This window comes from Amphibalanus amphitrite, unplaced genomic scaffold, assembly GCF_019059575.1.
Source record: "Amphibalanus amphitrite isolate SeventyFive unplaced genomic scaffold, NRLGWU_Aamphi_draft 000068F_arrow, whole genome shotgun sequence".
Taxonomy (NCBI): domain Eukaryota; kingdom Metazoa; phylum Arthropoda; class Thecostraca; order Balanomorpha; family Balanidae; genus Amphibalanus; species Amphibalanus amphitrite.
Window position 1 is genome coordinate 94572 of NW_024881564.1, and position 18656 is coordinate 113227.

An 18656-nucleotide genomic window follows, 5' to 3' on the forward strand; every position below is an offset into this window, starting at 1 on the left:
TGACGGTCTGGTGCGCGCTTAGCGCCCAGGGCATAATCGGACCGATCTTCTTTGAAGACGGTGACGGAGAACCAGTGACGGTGACTTCAGACCGTTATCTGGCAGTGTTGAAGCGCTTTTGGCGGTCTCTCAACAGCAAGTGCGCGGACACCATTTGCCTGCAATGGTTCCAGCAGGACGGCGCTCCAGCGCACACGTCAAGAGCCACGCTGGCCTGGCTGACCGAGCGCCTGGGAAGCCGGCTGATCTCCAGGCGGGCCCCCCACAGCTGGCCACCCCACTCACCCGACCTCACCCCCATGGATTTCTATCTATGGGGGTATCTGAAGGATGTCGTGTACGTGAAGGCGCCGCACACGCTAGACGAGCTCAAAAAGGCCATCAGAGGAGCCATACGCGGGATAACCATGGAGACATGCGCCCGTGTAGCTCAGGAGACCATGAGGCGCGCCACCACGTGCGCTGAGCGCAAAGGCTGTCATTTTGAGCATCTAAAAAAATGAGCGCATAGCTAGAGTATGGGAAACTGATTCGGTATGTGAATATAAAGACGTGCAAATGATATGCGAATAAATTTGCAAGCTTTGTGCTTTCCAACGATATTTGTGTTTTTTACGTATGTTTTTAACTTACGGAGCTATTTACAAAACAAATATGTACACTTTTTGTGAGACACCCTGTATTCACTCATTCTATTATAAGCTCCCTGTTGTTGTCCTCTCTGCAGACGATGACGCGAAGTTGAACTTGGCTCCCCTCCAACAGTCCTACGCTCTGCGACGGAGGGTGTCCTGGCGACACTGAGTCGTCGATAGGGCGACTGCCACGGGCGGTTATCAGGTTAGGAACGCCGATCGAGCTGCTATAAACGTCAGCTTTATCGTGTCAGAAGCTCCAGTCCTATTATCTTGGATCTGATGGATGGGAGGACTATCTGTTTCCAAGGATGTTGCCAATTCTGATTGCTGATTGGTCGCCATAGGTCACCGCCTCCGTTTTTAAAGCCTACTGTGTTTTCACTGGCCCGGCCATGGATGATTCCTTTAAAGACTCATTAGTGAGAAAGTTTTGGTTTAATTATTCGGTTGATTTGGTTTAAGTGCTCCTATCCGACCCTAAGGAGTATCTGTTCCATCTCCAGAAACATCATAACTATTTATGTGTCCACCACGGACGCTGCTCACCTACCGTTTACCTCGTTCCCATCGACCCATATTCCGTTTCCATGGACGCAAATCCTGGTTCCAGGATCACCCATTCCGTTTCCAGGGACACTGATCCCGCCTCCGGGGCTCACCGGAAGCGGCGGCCGGCCTGTCAGCGGTCGTGCCCGAGGCCGGTAATCGGACGTCAGGTGCAGATCGTACCCGGGGGAGCGGAGGGAGGGGGAGGGGCGCTGAGGAGCGGAAATCGGCGCCCGTGCGCTCGGGCGGCTGCTCACTGCAGCGAAACGTAAACACAACACCACCGGCGACGGCCGAGACGCGTGCACGGCCGGCCTGGGGCGATGGGGACCGCCGGACGCGAATCGGGCGGAGGAGATGTGATTTGAGACGAAAGTGGTGCTTTATTGAGATGCACCGACATTGGGGAAATAGTCTGAAACAGGAACTCGGGTTGCCTTGTGCATGGTGAAAACAGTCTCAAACATCAGCTCTGGTTACCTTGTGCATGGTGAATTCGAATCAGTCTTGGTTGCCATATGTCCTTGTCAGGAAAGTGAGCTCCAGCCTCCAGGTGTGGTGTTTACTATCAGTGTTTATTCGCGTTTCACAATAAGCAAGGCTTATGGCTGGTCCTGGACAGAATGATCGAAGCCAGGACTAGAAAGTGAGCGGACGGCAGAGGCTGGATAAAAACTCTCGGAAGCGCTGGGAACCCAGGATGCTATCAATATCAAGCTCCTCCACCTCCCGTCGAAGAATTATCGCCCATTCAACCGTCAGCCTATCGGCCCCACAAAACACGATACAGAAACGTGTGTGCATTCTCCGCAAAACATGTGATCCACACGCCCTTCAGCCAGCGGTACCGAGACATGATTGACGGCCCGCCTTCATAGCTGAGTTGGTAACCGGCTGGTTAACGATAGTGGTAACTGGTGAGCTACCACTATGGTAAGCTACCAGGCTGAGTCCCAAATTGAGCTCTTGTGACGGAAGTAGCTCTTATCTGAGAAATATCTCGGAGAAGCTAACTTTACGCACTAACTGCTTGCGAGTGCTAAATGCTAGCGCAAGCGCACTGTCAATCAGAGAGAACCCGACGAAGTTAGTGATGAATGGTTTCGAGTAGTGTTTGCTCTTGCTGCTCGGCGATTTTTTTTAAAAGGAAATTTGCACTCTGCTACCTAACTAATTGACATCTGTGCTGTGCACGCTGGTGGTCATTCTATACGCGCTCGCGTTCATGGAGTCACATTTCCATTCCACAAGAGCGGCATGCTTAGATCGAGATATCAGTGGGGCGCATTGAGGTCGCGCATGCCGCCCCGATTTCGCCCGATCGAGGGCCATTCAACTTGTTTTGAATCGATTTGTCTCTGTCATCGATCCCCCGGAAGTCCAGCTGTGCCATCTCTGCCCAGGCAATCATCGAAACGTAAACGGAGAACAATGACGCAAGAGTTACCCATCCCACTTCGCATGGCGTCCTTGTAAACGCCGAGTCCTCACGCTCCTATCTGTTCTCAGGATGTCGGAAAGCCCGCCGAGGACCATTCCCTCGCCCCAGGTTTCCTGATCTCTCCGGTTCAGTCTGCCCAGCCGAGGTCCTCCCGTGCCGCTCTGCCGGGCGCGGCTCGTGCTGCCCCTGGCGGCCACCAGGGCGGCGCTGGCGTCGGCCGCGCCCAGTCAGCTGTCCGTGCGCCAGCTGACGGCACCGGCCGGTCGCTCGCTGCCGGTGCGTCGCGACTGGCGAGCGCCGCCCATCGCGCCACGCCGCGGCGGCGCGCGCCAGTGTTGCGAGGGATCGGCGCGCGACGGTGTGTGTTCGACCGCGCTGGTGCCGGAGGTCTCCAGACCCGGGGGTCGGACAGGGACGGCCGGCCGGAGGACGCGGTGCGCTGAGCCCTGAGGTCGGCGAGAGGAGACTCGAGCGGAGTGACTGCCGTAAGGAGACTAAGGTAGGCTCAGAGGGCGGTGGATGCGAAGCAGGGGTAGGAGGGGGTCCTACAGAAAGGATAGGTCACGGCGGTTGAGGGAAAGTTGACGGGTGTGCGATTTCTGCCTAGCAACACGGTGATTATGAAAATATTATGGGTAACGACGAGTAAGGGATGCCTGGACAGAGGGATGTTTGGAGCGGCAGGGAGGAGAGAGGGCTGTCTGTGGGTGGATCAGGGAGGATAAAGGTATCTGGAGGCGCCTGGAAGGACAGAGTGGTATCTGGGGCGGTTGGGAGGACAGAGTGGTGTCTATGGGCGGCTTGAGGAGAGAGGGAAGTTTTAGAGGTGGCGGAGGACAGAGGGGTGCCGTGGGAGTGGGCGGGAGGACAGATAGGGGTGCGGCCGGCGAGGGAGAGCGCCCCGGCCGGTGAGGGAGAGCGTCGGGAAGCTCTGATAGGAGGCTGTACCGGTCTCCCGACTGGTCTGGGGCTGCGGTATGCTAATGAGAAGCACCGGACAGTATCGCTCAGTGTTGGTCACTGAAATGTGACTGAACCATTCGCGCGAGTGTGAAGAACTTGCGTCTAGTTGTGGAGGGATTTATAAACCGCACACACCTGAGCGGAGGACTGGACTCGTGCATGTCTCAATGCTGGTGATTTCTTATTCGTCGATCCTGGACCCTGTCTTTGAAACTGCGCGTCTTTGAAACGAGTGGAACGAGTCTTATGCTGGCAGCATATTCCTTCTCTGTTTCTTAGCTCTTCGTACCCTTCGGGGTCATGGCTAAGGTCGTTTTCAGCCACGGTTGGTGCCCCGCAGTTCCGGCACCAACCGGCACTGTACCGCTGCCCGTGACCGGGGCATTGTTCAGTGACAAACAGTCGGCGACTTTGCGGTACCCGCTCACCCCGCCGGCTGCCCATTTGCATCGTTGCATTAATTCAGCCCGTTCGCTGGCGCTGCAGCGAACCGTTGTTGACAAACGGGCTTTGTTGGTGACTCTTGGAAGGGCGCTTTGCGCAGGCGAGATAATACTCCGTGACGTGACGTACGGGGCCCCGCTTCTCGTCTGTCGGAACTAGCACTATAGTGCCACACATGCCCCAACCGGTTCAGTTGCAGTTATGAACAGCTCAGGAGTTTGGCGGTGGGGATTCATGCAAAATCCCCATGGATGTAAAGCTTCAAGCTCCGATTAACTGATGAAGGCACGCCCAGGGAAGCGTCTGGGGCAATGGAGCACCAAGATGAGAGCAGAGCGGACTGTGGCCAGCGGTTGGCGGTGTTATTGTAGCTCTCCGCCCCGGGGCGTTGTTTCGGTCGGTTTCTAGGAGCGCCTACCGCGCGGTACGTGAGGCAGGCCGATCTGTCGATAGTAATGGGTTGTTTGTTACCCGTGGTCACTGGTATACGGGAGCTCTTAGCGACGCCCCGCTGCTGTCCGCCATCACCAGGTGTTCAGGGAAGTGTGGGGCTTCTGATGCGGCTGGGCCCCTAGTTTGAAGGTCACTCGGAAGCCCGTTTTCGTCGTATTAGAGCAATTAAGCCTGAAGGGGATTGCCGCCTTAGCTATTCCAGGTGTTAAAACATTGGAGCCTCTTCAACTAATAGTTTGATGACTTTTGATAATCATTTTATGGGCCATGAAACTCGCCCGTTATCACCGTGTCCCTAGACGGGCGGGTCCGGAACTCGGGTCATCAGTGGCGGGTCAGCCCGGCCACGCCCGGCGGCGGTTCGGCCGCCACGCCCGGCCGGTCGCCGTGCGCGGGCGTGGCGTCCCCGGCCGTATCGAGCGGCCGCTTTAGCCGGGCCGTGGGACGCGGCACTGGGCGGTTTTTGCGCCCGTTGGCCGGGCGACACTGCACGCCATTGTGTTGGGGCGGCGTCGGTCCGGCGGTGAAGGAATGTGCTCGTCGGCGGCGAATTACTTGGTATGTCGGTGGCGACGGCGTTGGTCTGTCAATTGTCGGTGGCGACGGTGTCAGGTCGGTGCCGTCGACGGTCCTGTGTCCCTCGGCTGACTGCTGCGCCGACTTAGTGTGACAGTGCCCGGTGATTTTTGGGTTGCGCTCGATTAAATTCCAGCTAGCAAGTTGAAATGAAATGTAGCGCAATTTGGTTTACTCTGACATTTCAGACGAATATCACTCCGGTCTAGTAGATTTGCTATATTGTTTCCGATATCTTTGGTAAAGTCACAATGTATTACCAGTAATAGTCCTACGATTATAGGCATTGCAGCCCAACTGCCCCCACCTTCGGTCCCCTCTTCCCTTCCCACTCCCCTCCTTCGCTCTCCGTTCACCTTTTCCTCCGCCATTAGGGAGAGGGGGCGGGGTCGCACATCACGCGCGCGAGCGTGTCCGGTTATCCGCCACCTGGCCCTCTGTCCTGACCTGGCCACCTGGTCCCTAGTCCGCCCCGCACTATGTCCTGAGTTGTCTGGGCTCTCTTGCTGTAATGGGACGCCCTAGGGGCTGGTCTACACGGCTTTCCGTCACGCTGAGTAGGGCGTGTACCGTGTGGTGTGGTCTGCCCTCCCCGTCCCGTCTCCAGATCGGACGCCTGATACGACCACCCCATGCGACAGGCCACACGACGTGTTATGCATGTCAGAGGAGTGGGTGTGAGCTAGATGGATTAGCTGCGACTCGTATGGGCCTGGCGGGGTTCGCGGTTGTGTGGTCCGAATTCAATGCAGTTGGTATTGATCGGGCTGTTTTGCGAGTGGTGTTGGATTAAAGTGTTGTTTTTGTATAACGCACCCTTTACTTTGGCGTTCCGGCTTTGAAGCTACCGAAAAATGCCGACGCATGCCCTTCAACTCCCCAACTTTTTGAAGCGGCTTCTGTTTTTACGGTGGATCAGATCTAACAAAAACGGGACTGGGGCGTTGTTAGTTGATTGAACGGGGCGGGGCGGGAGGAGCGTCTCGTTCCGTCTTTGAAAGGCCTCCTCTCCACCAGAGTGGAACACTTCCTCGGCTATCTGATCCGTCTCCACCCGAACTCGCATAATCCAGCGGAAGGCGCACGTGCCTCCAGACACGCTCCACAAAGCAGCATGGAAATTAATGCCGTTAAGCCGCTCCTTAACCGCCTTGATGTCTCGCATCGCTGCTACTCCCCTTCCGGGGAAGTTCTGCATTGATTTATGGTTACGACTCCCTCAGGGTATGGTGATTCAATCAGATCTTGCCTCAGGCGTCGATTCTCGCTAACGCCGAACGACTGGGCTGCTGAGTGTATCAGGAGCGGCTGCCTGTGGTGCCCGCCAGTCAGCGAATTATGACTGCCCGGCCGAGCTCCACACCCAATTTAAAATGGTCGTAAAGCACCGCGCCCCGCCGCTAGCGGTGACGTCATTTGTGCTGGCTGCCGGGCTGTCTGCCCTCCGCTGGAAATGTTTGAGAGCAGACAGGGAGGGGTAGGCGCACGTGCAGTTGGCTGTTGCTGTGGAGAGCTAGCGGCTGACACGCGCCGCATGGAGCTGTAATGTTTCACGTCACCCCTAGTGTACGTTTTACCAGCGCTGGCGTAGACTCGCTCTAGCACTGGCTGCAGCTGAGCTTAGGTCAGGAGACAGCTCACTTATCTTACTTGTTAGATTGAATGCCAGGTGACGTGATGTCCCGAGTCTCTGGCTTGACGTCAGGTCCGGATGACGGTGGAGTCGTAGACAGCCGCCTGACGTGACCTGGGGAGGGAGATGGAACTTGTGGAGAGGAGTGGACCCTTGTGATTATCTCCGTCTTTCAACGGACATCCGATCAACGTTTATAGTATTGGTGTTTGTAACAAAAATGCATGGTGCAAGTATTGGGTTCCTAGTTCCTACGGTTTGTGACGGTTTTAAAATGCAATGACTTTCTATGGCTGTGAGTCGAGAAACATTTCCTCTCATAGCACAAAACGTTTCTAGGTATTCTCAACCAAATAATCTTCTCCGTATCTGCACTGATTATCGAGCCCACACCAGGCTGCGTCTCGTACTGGGTTGAGGGATAATTCTGCCGTGCCGAGCTACCCCTGGTTACCAGAGGGTGTGGCGGCGAGAGAGGGAGCATTCGGACGGTCAGATCCATTGGCCGAACTGTAAGATGGGCGGCTGAAGTTGTCCGCGGAAGTGATTTATGGCCCCGCCGAGGCCGCGTTCGGTAGAACTGGATGGTGGTCAATCCGCTCTGGTGGGCTGAGAGGATCTGTCCGGTCTCGCTGTTATGTTTGCACGCTTGGTATGTGTGGAGAAGGGAGATAATTGACGTAAGTAGTAGGAATGCTGCTGCTGAAGTGGCTTAAACGGGTCTCAGTAAAACAGTTCCATGCCAGCCTTGTCCGCACGAGTCCGCTTGCAAATGGATTCGTCGTTTCCACATTCGCGTGGCTCTCAACCCGCTTGCATCATCAACAGCATTGCGCTGTGTTTTAATACGGACTGCATGCACGCTATCGATTGTAGTAGCTGAAGCTCGTGGATATGTCGGTTTTGCAGTAACCATGCTATAGCATGGTTCAGAAATTAGGCGCGTGGTCTGTTGGACGTATTTCGAAATGTGTTTTTACCACGGCGTGCGCTGTGACGTTATTGTTAAATTCTGTTGTTTCTGGTTGGCTCGCACTGGGGAGTAATGCTAAATCACCCATCTTGTTCGGTATGCTTTCCGTTTGCTCGAGTTTCGGATATTTGACGTAGCTCACTGTCGTGATTTCGTGCTGTTCCGTTTCGTGAGGATTCGTCCGCTCGTGCATGTCTTCTTTATCACGCTATCTGTCCACCTCGTTCTCACGCAACACAATCCAGAGCTGGTGTAGTCACGGCCGGTGAATCCATACCGGGATATCGTGCCCGTCCATCCATCTCAACACGGCGTCTTCACCTTTCCATCTCCTGTCCATCCATCTCAATACCGGCAACCTTCACCTTTTTGCCTATACCCAGCGGGAGGTATTGTGGATCTGCCGGACGACTGCACTGGATTGACTGATACCCGCCCGGGTGACTGATGACTGCCGAACCGGAACTGACAGCCGGCTTAATTAGATGGGTTGGGCTGTGATTTGTCCGACACGGGCTGGGGTCACACGGCTCTGTGGTGGGGGTCGGAATTAATTAACCGACCGGGATACGGCTTAATTATCTACCCTGTGTGGCCGATCATGCGGAACACGACATGTGTTCTTGTTCCCTTGAGTGAGTCTGATACCGGTTCTGGTAGGTATCTATGTTACGTCAAACACATCCTCACGGACCTACTGACCGCTTACTTTCTTCCCGTGCACCGTAGGACGCAATGGGGACCGTACATACTCGTACATGTACGATAGTAGTTTGACGTATTTGGATGTGTATTGACATGGGATGGACGTATGTGAACTCAATCCGGATGTTATTCCACACTAAAGGATTATGCAGCGTATTTGCCATGAGATTATGCCGCTCTGGATTCCGCTCAAACCTGTATATTGTGCCCGACAACTGGGGCGAAAAGGGAAAATTCAGTTTACCATGCGGACAATGGGGAGGGCCTTACAGGCAGTGTCGGCTCGGCTAATTTTAGTATGTCACGCGAGGGCGAAGGCTGGACTGTAAGCGGCGTCTGCGTGCGGTTCACTGCATCGAGCGACGTCGGGTGGTCCTCTGTTCACGACTGCCAAGTGTTCCCGCGGCCGCCCCCGCTATCGTTCTCCACCTGTGACCCCTGTTTGCAGGTGGTATTGTTTGGGCCGCTCAGGTGTAACGCCCACCCGGCCCCTGCTGCTCTCACAATGCGCACCGTCAGGGGGTCTGGCGATCGGACGAGGGTCGTTATATTTGGGAGCAGCTGTGACCAAAGATCATTGATCCTTTGGTTTGAAGGTCTACACTCCTTGGTGACTGATGAATGGAGAGCAGTTCTGGTGATATGTTTGGTTTGTTTTGTGGTTCCTCCTAGATCACGAGATAACTGATAAAGTCCGTGAGGATGAGCGTTCCTGACTTCTGCCTGTTTGGCTCTTGGTTAAAGACTTGCTAGTTGAGTATTGTTTCGAACATACCGTAGCATCGTCCAGCTGCCCTTCTGAATTTGAAATTCGAAGTTCTCTGACCTCCGCAGAGTCGCGTCCGAACGCTCGTCGCTCTCGCCTAAGCGCCCCCGCCCAAGTGAGCTCCGATGATGGATCGGAAGCCCGCGCTGATGTTCGCTCGGCTGGGGGCGGCGGCGGTGGCGGTCGGCGGTGGTGGCAGGGCCGGTGGAATGCAGGGAGCTCCCACCCTGACCGCTGCCGTACGCCGTTCGCACGTTTACCTAGACGAAGCTGTGTGAGCGGACTGTTTGCCTTCCACGGCTCGCTGAGGTCTGTTTGAGGTTTGCCAGGTTTGAGGAGGAGGGAGAGAGAGACGCGTGGAATTCAGTCACGCAGGAATAAGGCGCCTGTGCTGTGACCTTACGACACAACAGTTGATTTATCCCAAAGGAAATTCAGCCTCCCTATGCCTCCCAATACTTGCAATGTTTTGCATTGCCATTATGGCCTTATGATCTTCAGTGAAGCAAGCGTTTACGTCGGAGTGCTCCCAGCTTACGAGCATCGCGTATGTTGTGAATGAAAAGTGACTGCATCAACTTGACACATGGAAACTTATATAATAGGCTGTGTCGTCTGCCATGTTGCAGGAGGAATATGATATTTTAAGTTCTAACATTTGTGTGGCCGGTGCCTGTGCTGATCTGATCATGACGGGCTGTGCGGATCGGCAAAGCTGTGCATTGCATGGTGGATGTTGATGAAAGGGTTACTGGCTGTGTTTATGATAAGGTAGGAAAGGAAACTGTGCCTTGGGAAAGAAACAGATGTAATTTTATTGCGTAAATGGACGAAAGTTTCCTGATCTTGGGCGTTGAAGGGTGATCGTTGAAGTAAGTATTGATCGTTTGTCTATTGGTCGGACAGAGGTGACCACCACATTTTATGCGATATGGGCTTTGAAGTGACTGGAATTGACCGTGTGACTGGTCAGAGGGAAGAAGAGGCTGCCCTGTCCCGCCGTGCGTTTGGGGCTGACTATGGCTGACCAGACTACAGAAGAAGTCGCTCCGCCGTGTGGGTGGAAGGTCCGACTGGCCGAGAGTAGCCAAGCTCACCCCGGGCTGCGTTTGGACAGAGTAGGCGAGCCCACCCCGCCGCGTCGCGTGGGTGGAGCGGCCGGCCGGCCGGCTGGTCGGACCGGTCCTGCCCTGCCCAGGTGACCGGGGTGAGTGACCGGCGGTACGTACCGGGGCGCGGTCTGACTTCACAGCGCAGTGTGTGCCGTACTGGGACAGACCTGCGTCCGGGACATCATTTAGGGCCCTGCTTCAGTGCATGCCGCTGCCTATCGCTACCGGTATTGGTGCTCGATGGCGCCGTGCAGTAAAACAGGGCCCAGGATTGTGCGGCAATTACAGCTGGCATCATATGACTCTGGACTGTAGCACTGCCGGTTGGAATGTCTACTGTCCAGCATGGGTCCGTAATATGCGGCCTATAGCCTGGAACGTCGCTTTTGTGATCTTGCATACCATTCTTTGGACGATAATTGCATTCTTTCTGGAATATCGCGTTGGGGAAGCATCACAGGATGTCGGCAGGACACCCGATAGCCCGCATTCCACGTGTTAGTCGCGCAAACAGTCTGGGTTATTGCTGTAGGTTCTGGTGACCTGGTGATTCTGGTGTTGACTCTGGTGGTCGGTGGGACGCGCTGATGGCACCAGACCGGCCCCGAGCTCCACTGTCCCTGGGCACGGGTTCAGCCACGGTGTTAGTGGCGGACCGATCCATGTCGTACATTGTCCAACATGGAATGACGCGTCAGCAGACATTGTGGACACTCGACCGTGTTTCCAGTCCACACCGAGTGAAAAGATTAGTCGCTAATCTTCCTCTATCGGGGTCGCTCGGTTGTAGATTTTTATTCTATGAAGGAGCTGTCGGATCGAGTTATAGCGGATATTGTCGTGTTATCCTTTCCACGGTAGATTATTCGAGCCCTGCAGCGGACGATGGCGAAACCATCGGGAAAGTTTGTCGGTGAGGCTCATCGTATTCATATCGAGAGCGTTACTCAGTAAAGCACACTAAAAGGACGCTGTTATGACGATCTCACAAATCGCCCTCAGACTCGTCGCAGGCACCCTCTGGGGTCCACTGAACACAGCTTGCTGCAGAAGACATGTCTCTCTCGTTCTCAAGCTCTATCGGCCACCATGCGCCGTGATATCAGCGCCAGGAAATCCCAGCCCCCGGCGGGGACCGCCGTTAAAAAGGTGGCCGGTTCTGAGGAAGAGACGCTCGGCGTTCCTCCAATGGCCGAGGACAAACCTGCGCCGTACCGCTGCCCGACCGTGTCGCGGCGGTCCGCCATTCACGGGCTCCAAGGACACGCACCCAGACGGGCGACAGACAATGCACTCTTTTCTGCCGCGGCGGCGTGGCGGTGGAGCGCCCCATACCGTCCCCGCCGCGCCTGTGTCGGCCTAGCCCCTCATGAATACCATGACCGGCCTGCCGAGACGCTGACCTCTGGTGCCGTCGCGTTGCTGAGCGGACTTTTAAACGCGTGCAGATGCCCGCTACCATCACCATGACCGCTATGACGTGGTCCTCGGCGGGTATTCTGTGTCGGCCTGTGACCCGGACGGGTTATCGGTCCGGCCGTGCCTGTGGTGGGCTCGGTCGGGTCAGCTGGGCCGGGTCGACGGGGTCACGGAACGTCACATGACCCGGGTGACCCCAAGGCGGAGCGGACGTGGCGGGCGCGACGGTGGCGCCGCCACCCTGGCTTTGGCATTCCGTTTGTTGCTTCCCTAGCGGTATGCGGTTATGGCAAGACGGAATGCACTGTGTCTAAGTGCTTTCTGTTAATTAGTGTTTTACGGATGTAGGGAGTAGTTGTTGGGCTCCTTGTGTTTTACTGTCGCTGGTGAGATTTTATTCCTCGAGTCTTCTGCTCAAGCGGTGCTGGTACATTCGGATTCGGTACATTCGGCTTCCTTTGGCGTTCCACCGCTCCACCGCTCGGGTGTGGTGTCGGAACAGCTAGACAGCGAATGGCGTGGGCGGTCTGGCCTCTGTGACTCTCCGCCAAATGTGGCACGGGTCACGGATCTGGTCTGGAGGCGGGGTAGAGGTCACAGGTCAGTGTCTGTAGGGGCGAATGAACTGCGAACCGCCAACGGAATGCCGTCTAGACAGGCGCTCTGTTTTGTTTTGTACGCTCCTCGTCATGCTATGCACGTCAATGCCTGCGTGACAGCGAGCGACATAGTTCCTGTACTGTTTACTGTCTGTTGTCAAGGTAACTGTGTTCACCCGGTGTGTACCGCTAGTAAGTTTAGCTCAGCCGCGTGCTGAACCTACTCAGCATTGCTAAACCCCTCTCGGCGTCTTCCAATCCCCTTCGTTTTTCGGCATGCTCCCGTTATCCTCTCTCTCTCTCTCTCCCCTCCCTCCACTCTCTACACAGCCCAGTCGTGCGCCTTGCGCTGGTTTTGCCCACCGCACGTGTCGTTTTTGTCTCGCATTTTGCCGACTGGCGGCGAGGCACGTTAGCAGCACGATGGATGGTTGGATTGTGCTGGGGACAGCCGACGAGCGAACCCGGCGGCCCGGTGCCCTGTCGGCGTCTCGGCGAGGCTTCCGGCTCACTGGGTAGATGGGTACGAGGCAGGGGAGCAGAGCGGTTGGGGTTTGAATTATTGCTGCTCCTGCTGAACTAGAGGAGCGTGTGATCGAACTTGATGAGACGTGAACGGGACTGTACTGAGGGAGTAGGGTCTGCTCTGATCTGAGCTAGGGCAAAAGGAAGGCGAGTTTGTTCTAAGTAAGTAAAGTCCAAGTCATGTGTAAATGTGTAAATTGATCTTCGCTTCTCGCCTCTGTACTTATTTACATACGTCAACCCAACCACCATTCGACTTCCGTCTTATCTATGGTCATTATTTTGGCGTTTCTCGACCAAGCCTGATTCTATTTTATGCCTTCGCTTGCCGCCTGCGCGGCTGCCTTCTATACGTTATTGTGTGGCTGGTAGTGGTCGTGCAGCCCCATCTCTCCTCCGCTCCCCCTCTCTCCCCCTCCCCCCCACGCCCCAGTGCTGACCACAGGTGAGCCGAGTTGTGAAGGTCACCTCTCCGCCCCCCTCCCCTCCCCCTCCCCGGCGGATGTGGGGTGAATGTCGGTACGTTACCGGCCCGTCGGCCACCGTTTGATGTCGGAGCTCAGCTAGTGAGGCAGGGCGGAGGCTGACCTCAGAACGGAGATATTTTGACGTGGGAGTAGGGATGATGGTAGGACAATGCAGATATGTAGTGAAAGAAGGCTGGGCCGGACCTTTCTCGCTGCTTTTGGTTGATGTGGGGAGGCAAATTTTATCAAAAAGTTGGTGCGCTTGGAGAGATGAGGGATTCAGGATCCTTTGCGGTTTCGGTCAGGTTTGGGAATCGTGTGGTGAATACATTAATACATGCATGATGCAGTGCTGCGCGGAATATCATTTGAACTTTGCACAATGCGTCTGTGGAATTATGTATGTAGCAAGTTGGATCAGGTGGAATAACCAGGTGCTGCCATATCGAGCAACAGGCACCAGATCTCAGCGAGGAGTAGCGTCGCCTTATATCACAAGGCAGGACACTGTCCACTTTTGTCGTCGAGCGTTTATGCCCTGGAAAAGGATCGCCCTCTTCCCTGACGCCATCCGCGTTATTCTGTGAACGTTTTTGACGTCTGTATCACGCATGAGCGACCTGATGTGTGTGTCCGCCGCTGATCGTGAACCTTTTTACAAAAAGTCCCTCGGAACAAGGGGGACTAGAATTTGAATAATAACCCATATTCATCTTCATTAACATCTCACTTCTGTGTGTCATGAAGACCATACGCTGGTCGTGATCTGCTGAAAAAAAAATACATCCCTGTAGCACCGTTAGCTAAGCCATGTTTTTCGTTTCCATTTCAGTGGATAACGTGCTATCCGAGATCGACGGCCTGCAGGAGGTGGACAGTGACGTAGTGGAAGACGACGACGACGACTCGAGTAGCGAGGAGGACGCCCAGTGGAGCTACGTCGACGTCAGCCCCAGCGGAGCGGTGACCAAGGTCAGAGAGGAGGCTGTGGGGACAGGGAGGGTGTGGGATCAGTGAGGGAGGCCGTGGGGTCCAGGAGGGCGGGGGCAGCGTCAGAAATGTCGGCCGTGGGGTCAGGGAGGGTGTGTGGGCAAGAGGGGACAGTTGTGGGTCAGAGGTGTTCAGTATTTACAAGATAGGTCAGTCAGAGGAAGATGCCAAGTGTAAGTCGAATGCACATGTCCTACCTACTTAAATGTGCAATAGCTGGCCTACAGCAAAGCATTAAACCTGACCTTAGGGAAGCGCCACGCTTGCCCGCATCTAATTCTGCCAGTAACCTCTCTACCCCTGAGTCACTCCGTCTCGATAAATCTCCACCCGTTTTGGTGGCCGGTCTGTGGCTTCGCTCCGTTTACGTCTCCGTCCCTCACATCCCGGCATCACGCTCTCCGTATTCTATCGCGCCGCTCGTCCCGAGAGACGCGCCTTTTTTGGCGCTCGTGCGCCGCATTCGCCACCCCCCGCGGTGCGCCGCGGCACGGTCAGACATGTCGCTGCTTTGTCCGTGTCTAGCTAGAGCGCGCCCGCCCCCGCTCGGGCCCGGGTGGGGTCGACCCGCTTCTCTCTGCACCCTGACTGTGAACATAGGAGGGTGGTTTTTGCGGTGGACGGTGTCGCTTTTTTGTGACTGGCCACATATGTTCCGTTGTGTGTGTGAGAGGGGGAGGGGAGTGGGTGACGGGACTTTTTTTGTAGGGGCGGTGATATGAAGGGTGTGGTGATTTGTGTTTTAGGGTACTGTTGTGTGTGTTGTTATGTGAAGTGTGAAAATCGAATATCGGCTATTCAAAATAATTATCTTCGCTCGATATTAGTGGCCCAGTGGAACAAAGTTATTGTCAGCTAATCTGATCGTATCAGGTCATTTACAACTTCGATGTCAATGGCCTTGAGACCACCCAATTTAAATGGTAATCCCCTGTCGAACAGTATCGCCAATCGAGATAGATGTTCCGTTTATCGCTGAGTCTCAGCGGTGATATATGCTTCTGTGAAGTCCATGATATCGACTGTCATGAAGGCTGATGCGTGTGGCTGACAGAGAAGCATTTAACTATCCGTTCCCGGCTGACAGCGTGTTTCTCCCTTTCGGTAGACGCATGTGACGATGACCTTAGACCTCTGGAGTCGGTACTGATCCCTGCTTCTCTCTGTCCACAGACGCCCGTGTCGGTGACGCCTGTGGCCTCCGGAGCCTGCGCCATGGAGTCCGGAGGAGGTGCCGAGCCCGGCTCGCCTCTGAACCCCGCTGCCGCCGAGTTCACGCCCGCCGGTCACGACCTGAACCCCGGCGCGGCAGAGTTCGTGCCCGGTCAGCCGCCCGCTGCTGCCGTCCCGGCAGAGGAGTACGAGTACGGCCAGGAGGGCGTGGCCGAGGCTGGCGGGACGTCGTCGACGGACGAGATCCTGGCGCGTCTGAGCGGTGGGATCTCTGCGTTTGCCGAGCAGCTAGAGGAGAGTATCGCTGCTGTCGCCGAGAGGTCGGCGGAGAAGATGGCTGAACAGCAGGCTGAGCTTCAGACTGAGGAGTCGTCTCAACCAGCTGCGGGAGAGGCGACGGAGCAACCGGCGGAGGGCCAGGGTACTGACTTCTTCTCCCAGCTCGGCGAGGGCGTCTCGTCACTGACGCAGCAAATCCAAAGGGGCATTCAGGAGGGCATTCAGGAGGGTATGGACCACGCCGCCAATCCGGCTGCCGAACAGCCTTCCGGTGAGACGCAAGACGCGGCGCCGGTGACCAAGCAGACTTCCGAAACCGCCGAGGGGAAGCAGGACCAGGGCGTGGACCTGCTGTCTCAGTTCAGCGCCGGCGTCACGGACTTTGTTCACCAGGTTCAGGACACGGTCACTGCTGCCTACACGTCTGATGAGCCTGAGAAGGCTGGGGACGCTACAACAGACGCAGCGGCGGAGCCTACAAAGGAGCCATCTGCCGGAGAGGGCGGCGACTTTTTCTCACAGCTGTCTGGCGGTGTGTCTTCTCTGGCGCATCAGATCCAGGAGGGCATTCAGGAGGGCATCCAAGAGGGCATGGGGCGCGTCTCCGCGGCCGAGCCCTCGGCGGACGCTGGAGAGGAGAAGGCTGGAGACGCAGCGGCCCAGACGCCGTCCGATCAGCCCGGCTTCCTCTCTCAGCTGAGCGAGGGAGCGTCTGCGCTGGTCCACCAGATCGAGGACAGTCTGACATCTGCGCAGGAGGCGGCCGCCGCCAAAGCGGCCGAAGCCGACTCGGCAGTGCAGGAAGGCGCAGAGGAGGCGCAGGAGGCGACAAATGATGCGCTCAATGCGGCTGGCGATGCGGCCAACGCTGGACTGGCGAAGGTGGAGGGTGCGGCAGACTCCGCCGCGCGAGGACTGGAAGAGACGCTACAGTCAGCCGCTGATGAGGCGGAGCGTTTCACTTCGTCAGCCGCGAACTCTGCGGAGCACTCGGCAGGACAGGCGGAGGACTTCTTGCAGCAGGCGGCTGGTGAGGCAAACGATACGGTGGAGGAAGCAGCGGGGAAGGCGGAGACCTTCTTGGAACAGGCGGCGGGGCAGGCAAACGATATGGCGGAACAGGCAGCGGAGTCTGCGGAACAAACCGCAGGGAAGGCGGAGAACTTCTTGGAACAGGCGGCGGGGCAGGCAAACGACATGGTGGAGCAGGCAGCGGAATCTGCGGAACAGGGTGCAGGGAAGGCGGATAACTTCTTGGAACAGGCGGCGGGGCAGGCAAACGACATGGTGGAACAGGTAGTGGAGTCTACGGAGCAGGGTGTAGCGAAGGCGGAGGACTTCTTGGAACAGGCCGCAGGAAAGGCGGAGAACCTGCTGGAACAGTCGTCTGGCCAGGCGGAGGACGTAGCGGAACAGTCGGCGGAGAAGGCAGAAAAGGTGGCTGAGACGGCAGACACCTTGTCCGAACAAGCGGCGGAGAAGGTTGAAAACGCTGCTGAGGAGGCCGAGAACATGGCTGAGCTGGCGACTGGGAAGGCTGAGGATATGGCGGAACAGGCGGTCAAGAAGGCGGAGGAGGCGGCTCAGTCTGGTTCGGAGCAGCTGGAGAGTGCCGCAGAGACGGCAGCGGAGGAGACGGCCGGTCTGCGCGAGGCAGCGGCCGCCACTGTGGGCGCCGTCCTGGCCTCCGCGGCCGGCGCCGCTGCTGCTGTGGCTGCCACAGTCACCGGCTCGACAGCAGACGCTGCGGAGAAGAAACCCGCCGACAAGCCCAAATCTGCCGCCGCTGCCACCAAAACCAAACCCGGTGCCGCCGCCAGCAAGGCCAAGCCGACTGCGACCAAATCTACCCGGCCGACGACTGGCACGGCGGCGAAACCCGCGTCTCCTGCCACTGCTCGCACCGCCGCTAAGGTGGCAGTGGCCGCGCGGACCTCTCCTACGAAGACCACAGCGGCGAAGACACCGGCTGCCAAGGCGAGTCCCAAGCCGACGGCGACAACGGCGGCTCGCACCGCCGCTGCGAAACCTGCGCCCAAACCGGCTGCTTCGACCGCCGCTCCGCGACCGACCGCGGCCAAGACGACCGCCGCCCGGCCGGCTTTGTCGAAAACGGCCTCTGGCACGGGGACCAAAACGACCACCGGTGCTGCCGCTAAGCCGGCAGTGGGCGCTGCGAGGGCGACCACCTCTCCTACAAAGACGGCTGCCAGCCGGGTGGGCGCGGCTCCCTCCGCGGCGCGGACGACGGCCGCCCGTCCTGCCGCCAGCGGCGCTCCCAAGGCCCCCACTGCCCGGTCAGCCTCGGGCACCACCCGTCCCGCTACCACCGCCACCACTACACACAAATCCCCCACCAAACCGGCCGCAGCCAAACCCGCCGCGCCGAAACCCACCTCGGCGAGGACCGCTGCACCAAAGCCCGCTCGCCCAGCGCCGGGAGCGGCCACTAAGACCACCCCGGGACGAGTGGCGCCAACCCCGCGCGCAGCCACTACTAACGGAGCCGGCCCGAAGAAGCCGGCAGAGGTGAAGATGACTGCGGCGGCCAGCAAGGTGACGGGAACGATGGCGTCCCGCGCGGCGGCCCGGGCGGCTGCGTCTTCGACAGCGGCGCCGGCGAACGGTGAGTGATACGGCTGGTAGTTTTCGGGGTGAACAGTGTTAGGCTAATGTTTCGTCTTTCTTGTTTCGTTTTTCTTCCATGTCATATCCAAGCATGTATTTCCGTGTGTGTGTGTGTGTGTAGTGCGCTAATGCTTCATGTGCATGTCATAGTCACTAGTCAGATTATCAGACACGTATTCTCGAACCTTTTGACATTAATGCCTCTCTATGCTCTTGTCAATCGTGGGACATTTCATATGGTTAAAGATAAAAGTATAAGTCATTTTTGTGACGCATTGGTAATGGTATGCTGTATTGCTGTATATTTGACACTCTAACATCTATGT

The 18656-nt window shown here is 56.8% G+C and overlaps 1 protein-coding gene across 6 annotated transcripts in view; it reads left to right on the forward strand.

The window, feature by feature from the left end:
- The window catches only part of LOC122378924 (signaling mucin HKR1-like), a 32771-nt gene that overhangs the window by 12898 nt on the left and 1217 nt on the right, over positions 1-18656 (forward strand). For all 6 annotated transcript variants that reach the window (XM_043360594.1, XM_043360596.1, XM_043360595.1 and 3 more), the window contains 2 exons: positions 14093-14232; positions 15424-18328. In XM_043360594.1, the coding sequence (XP_043216529.1) occupies positions 14093-14232; positions 15424-18328 (3045 nt within the window). The remainder of the gene's footprint in view (positions 1-14092; positions 14233-15423; positions 18329-18656) is intronic.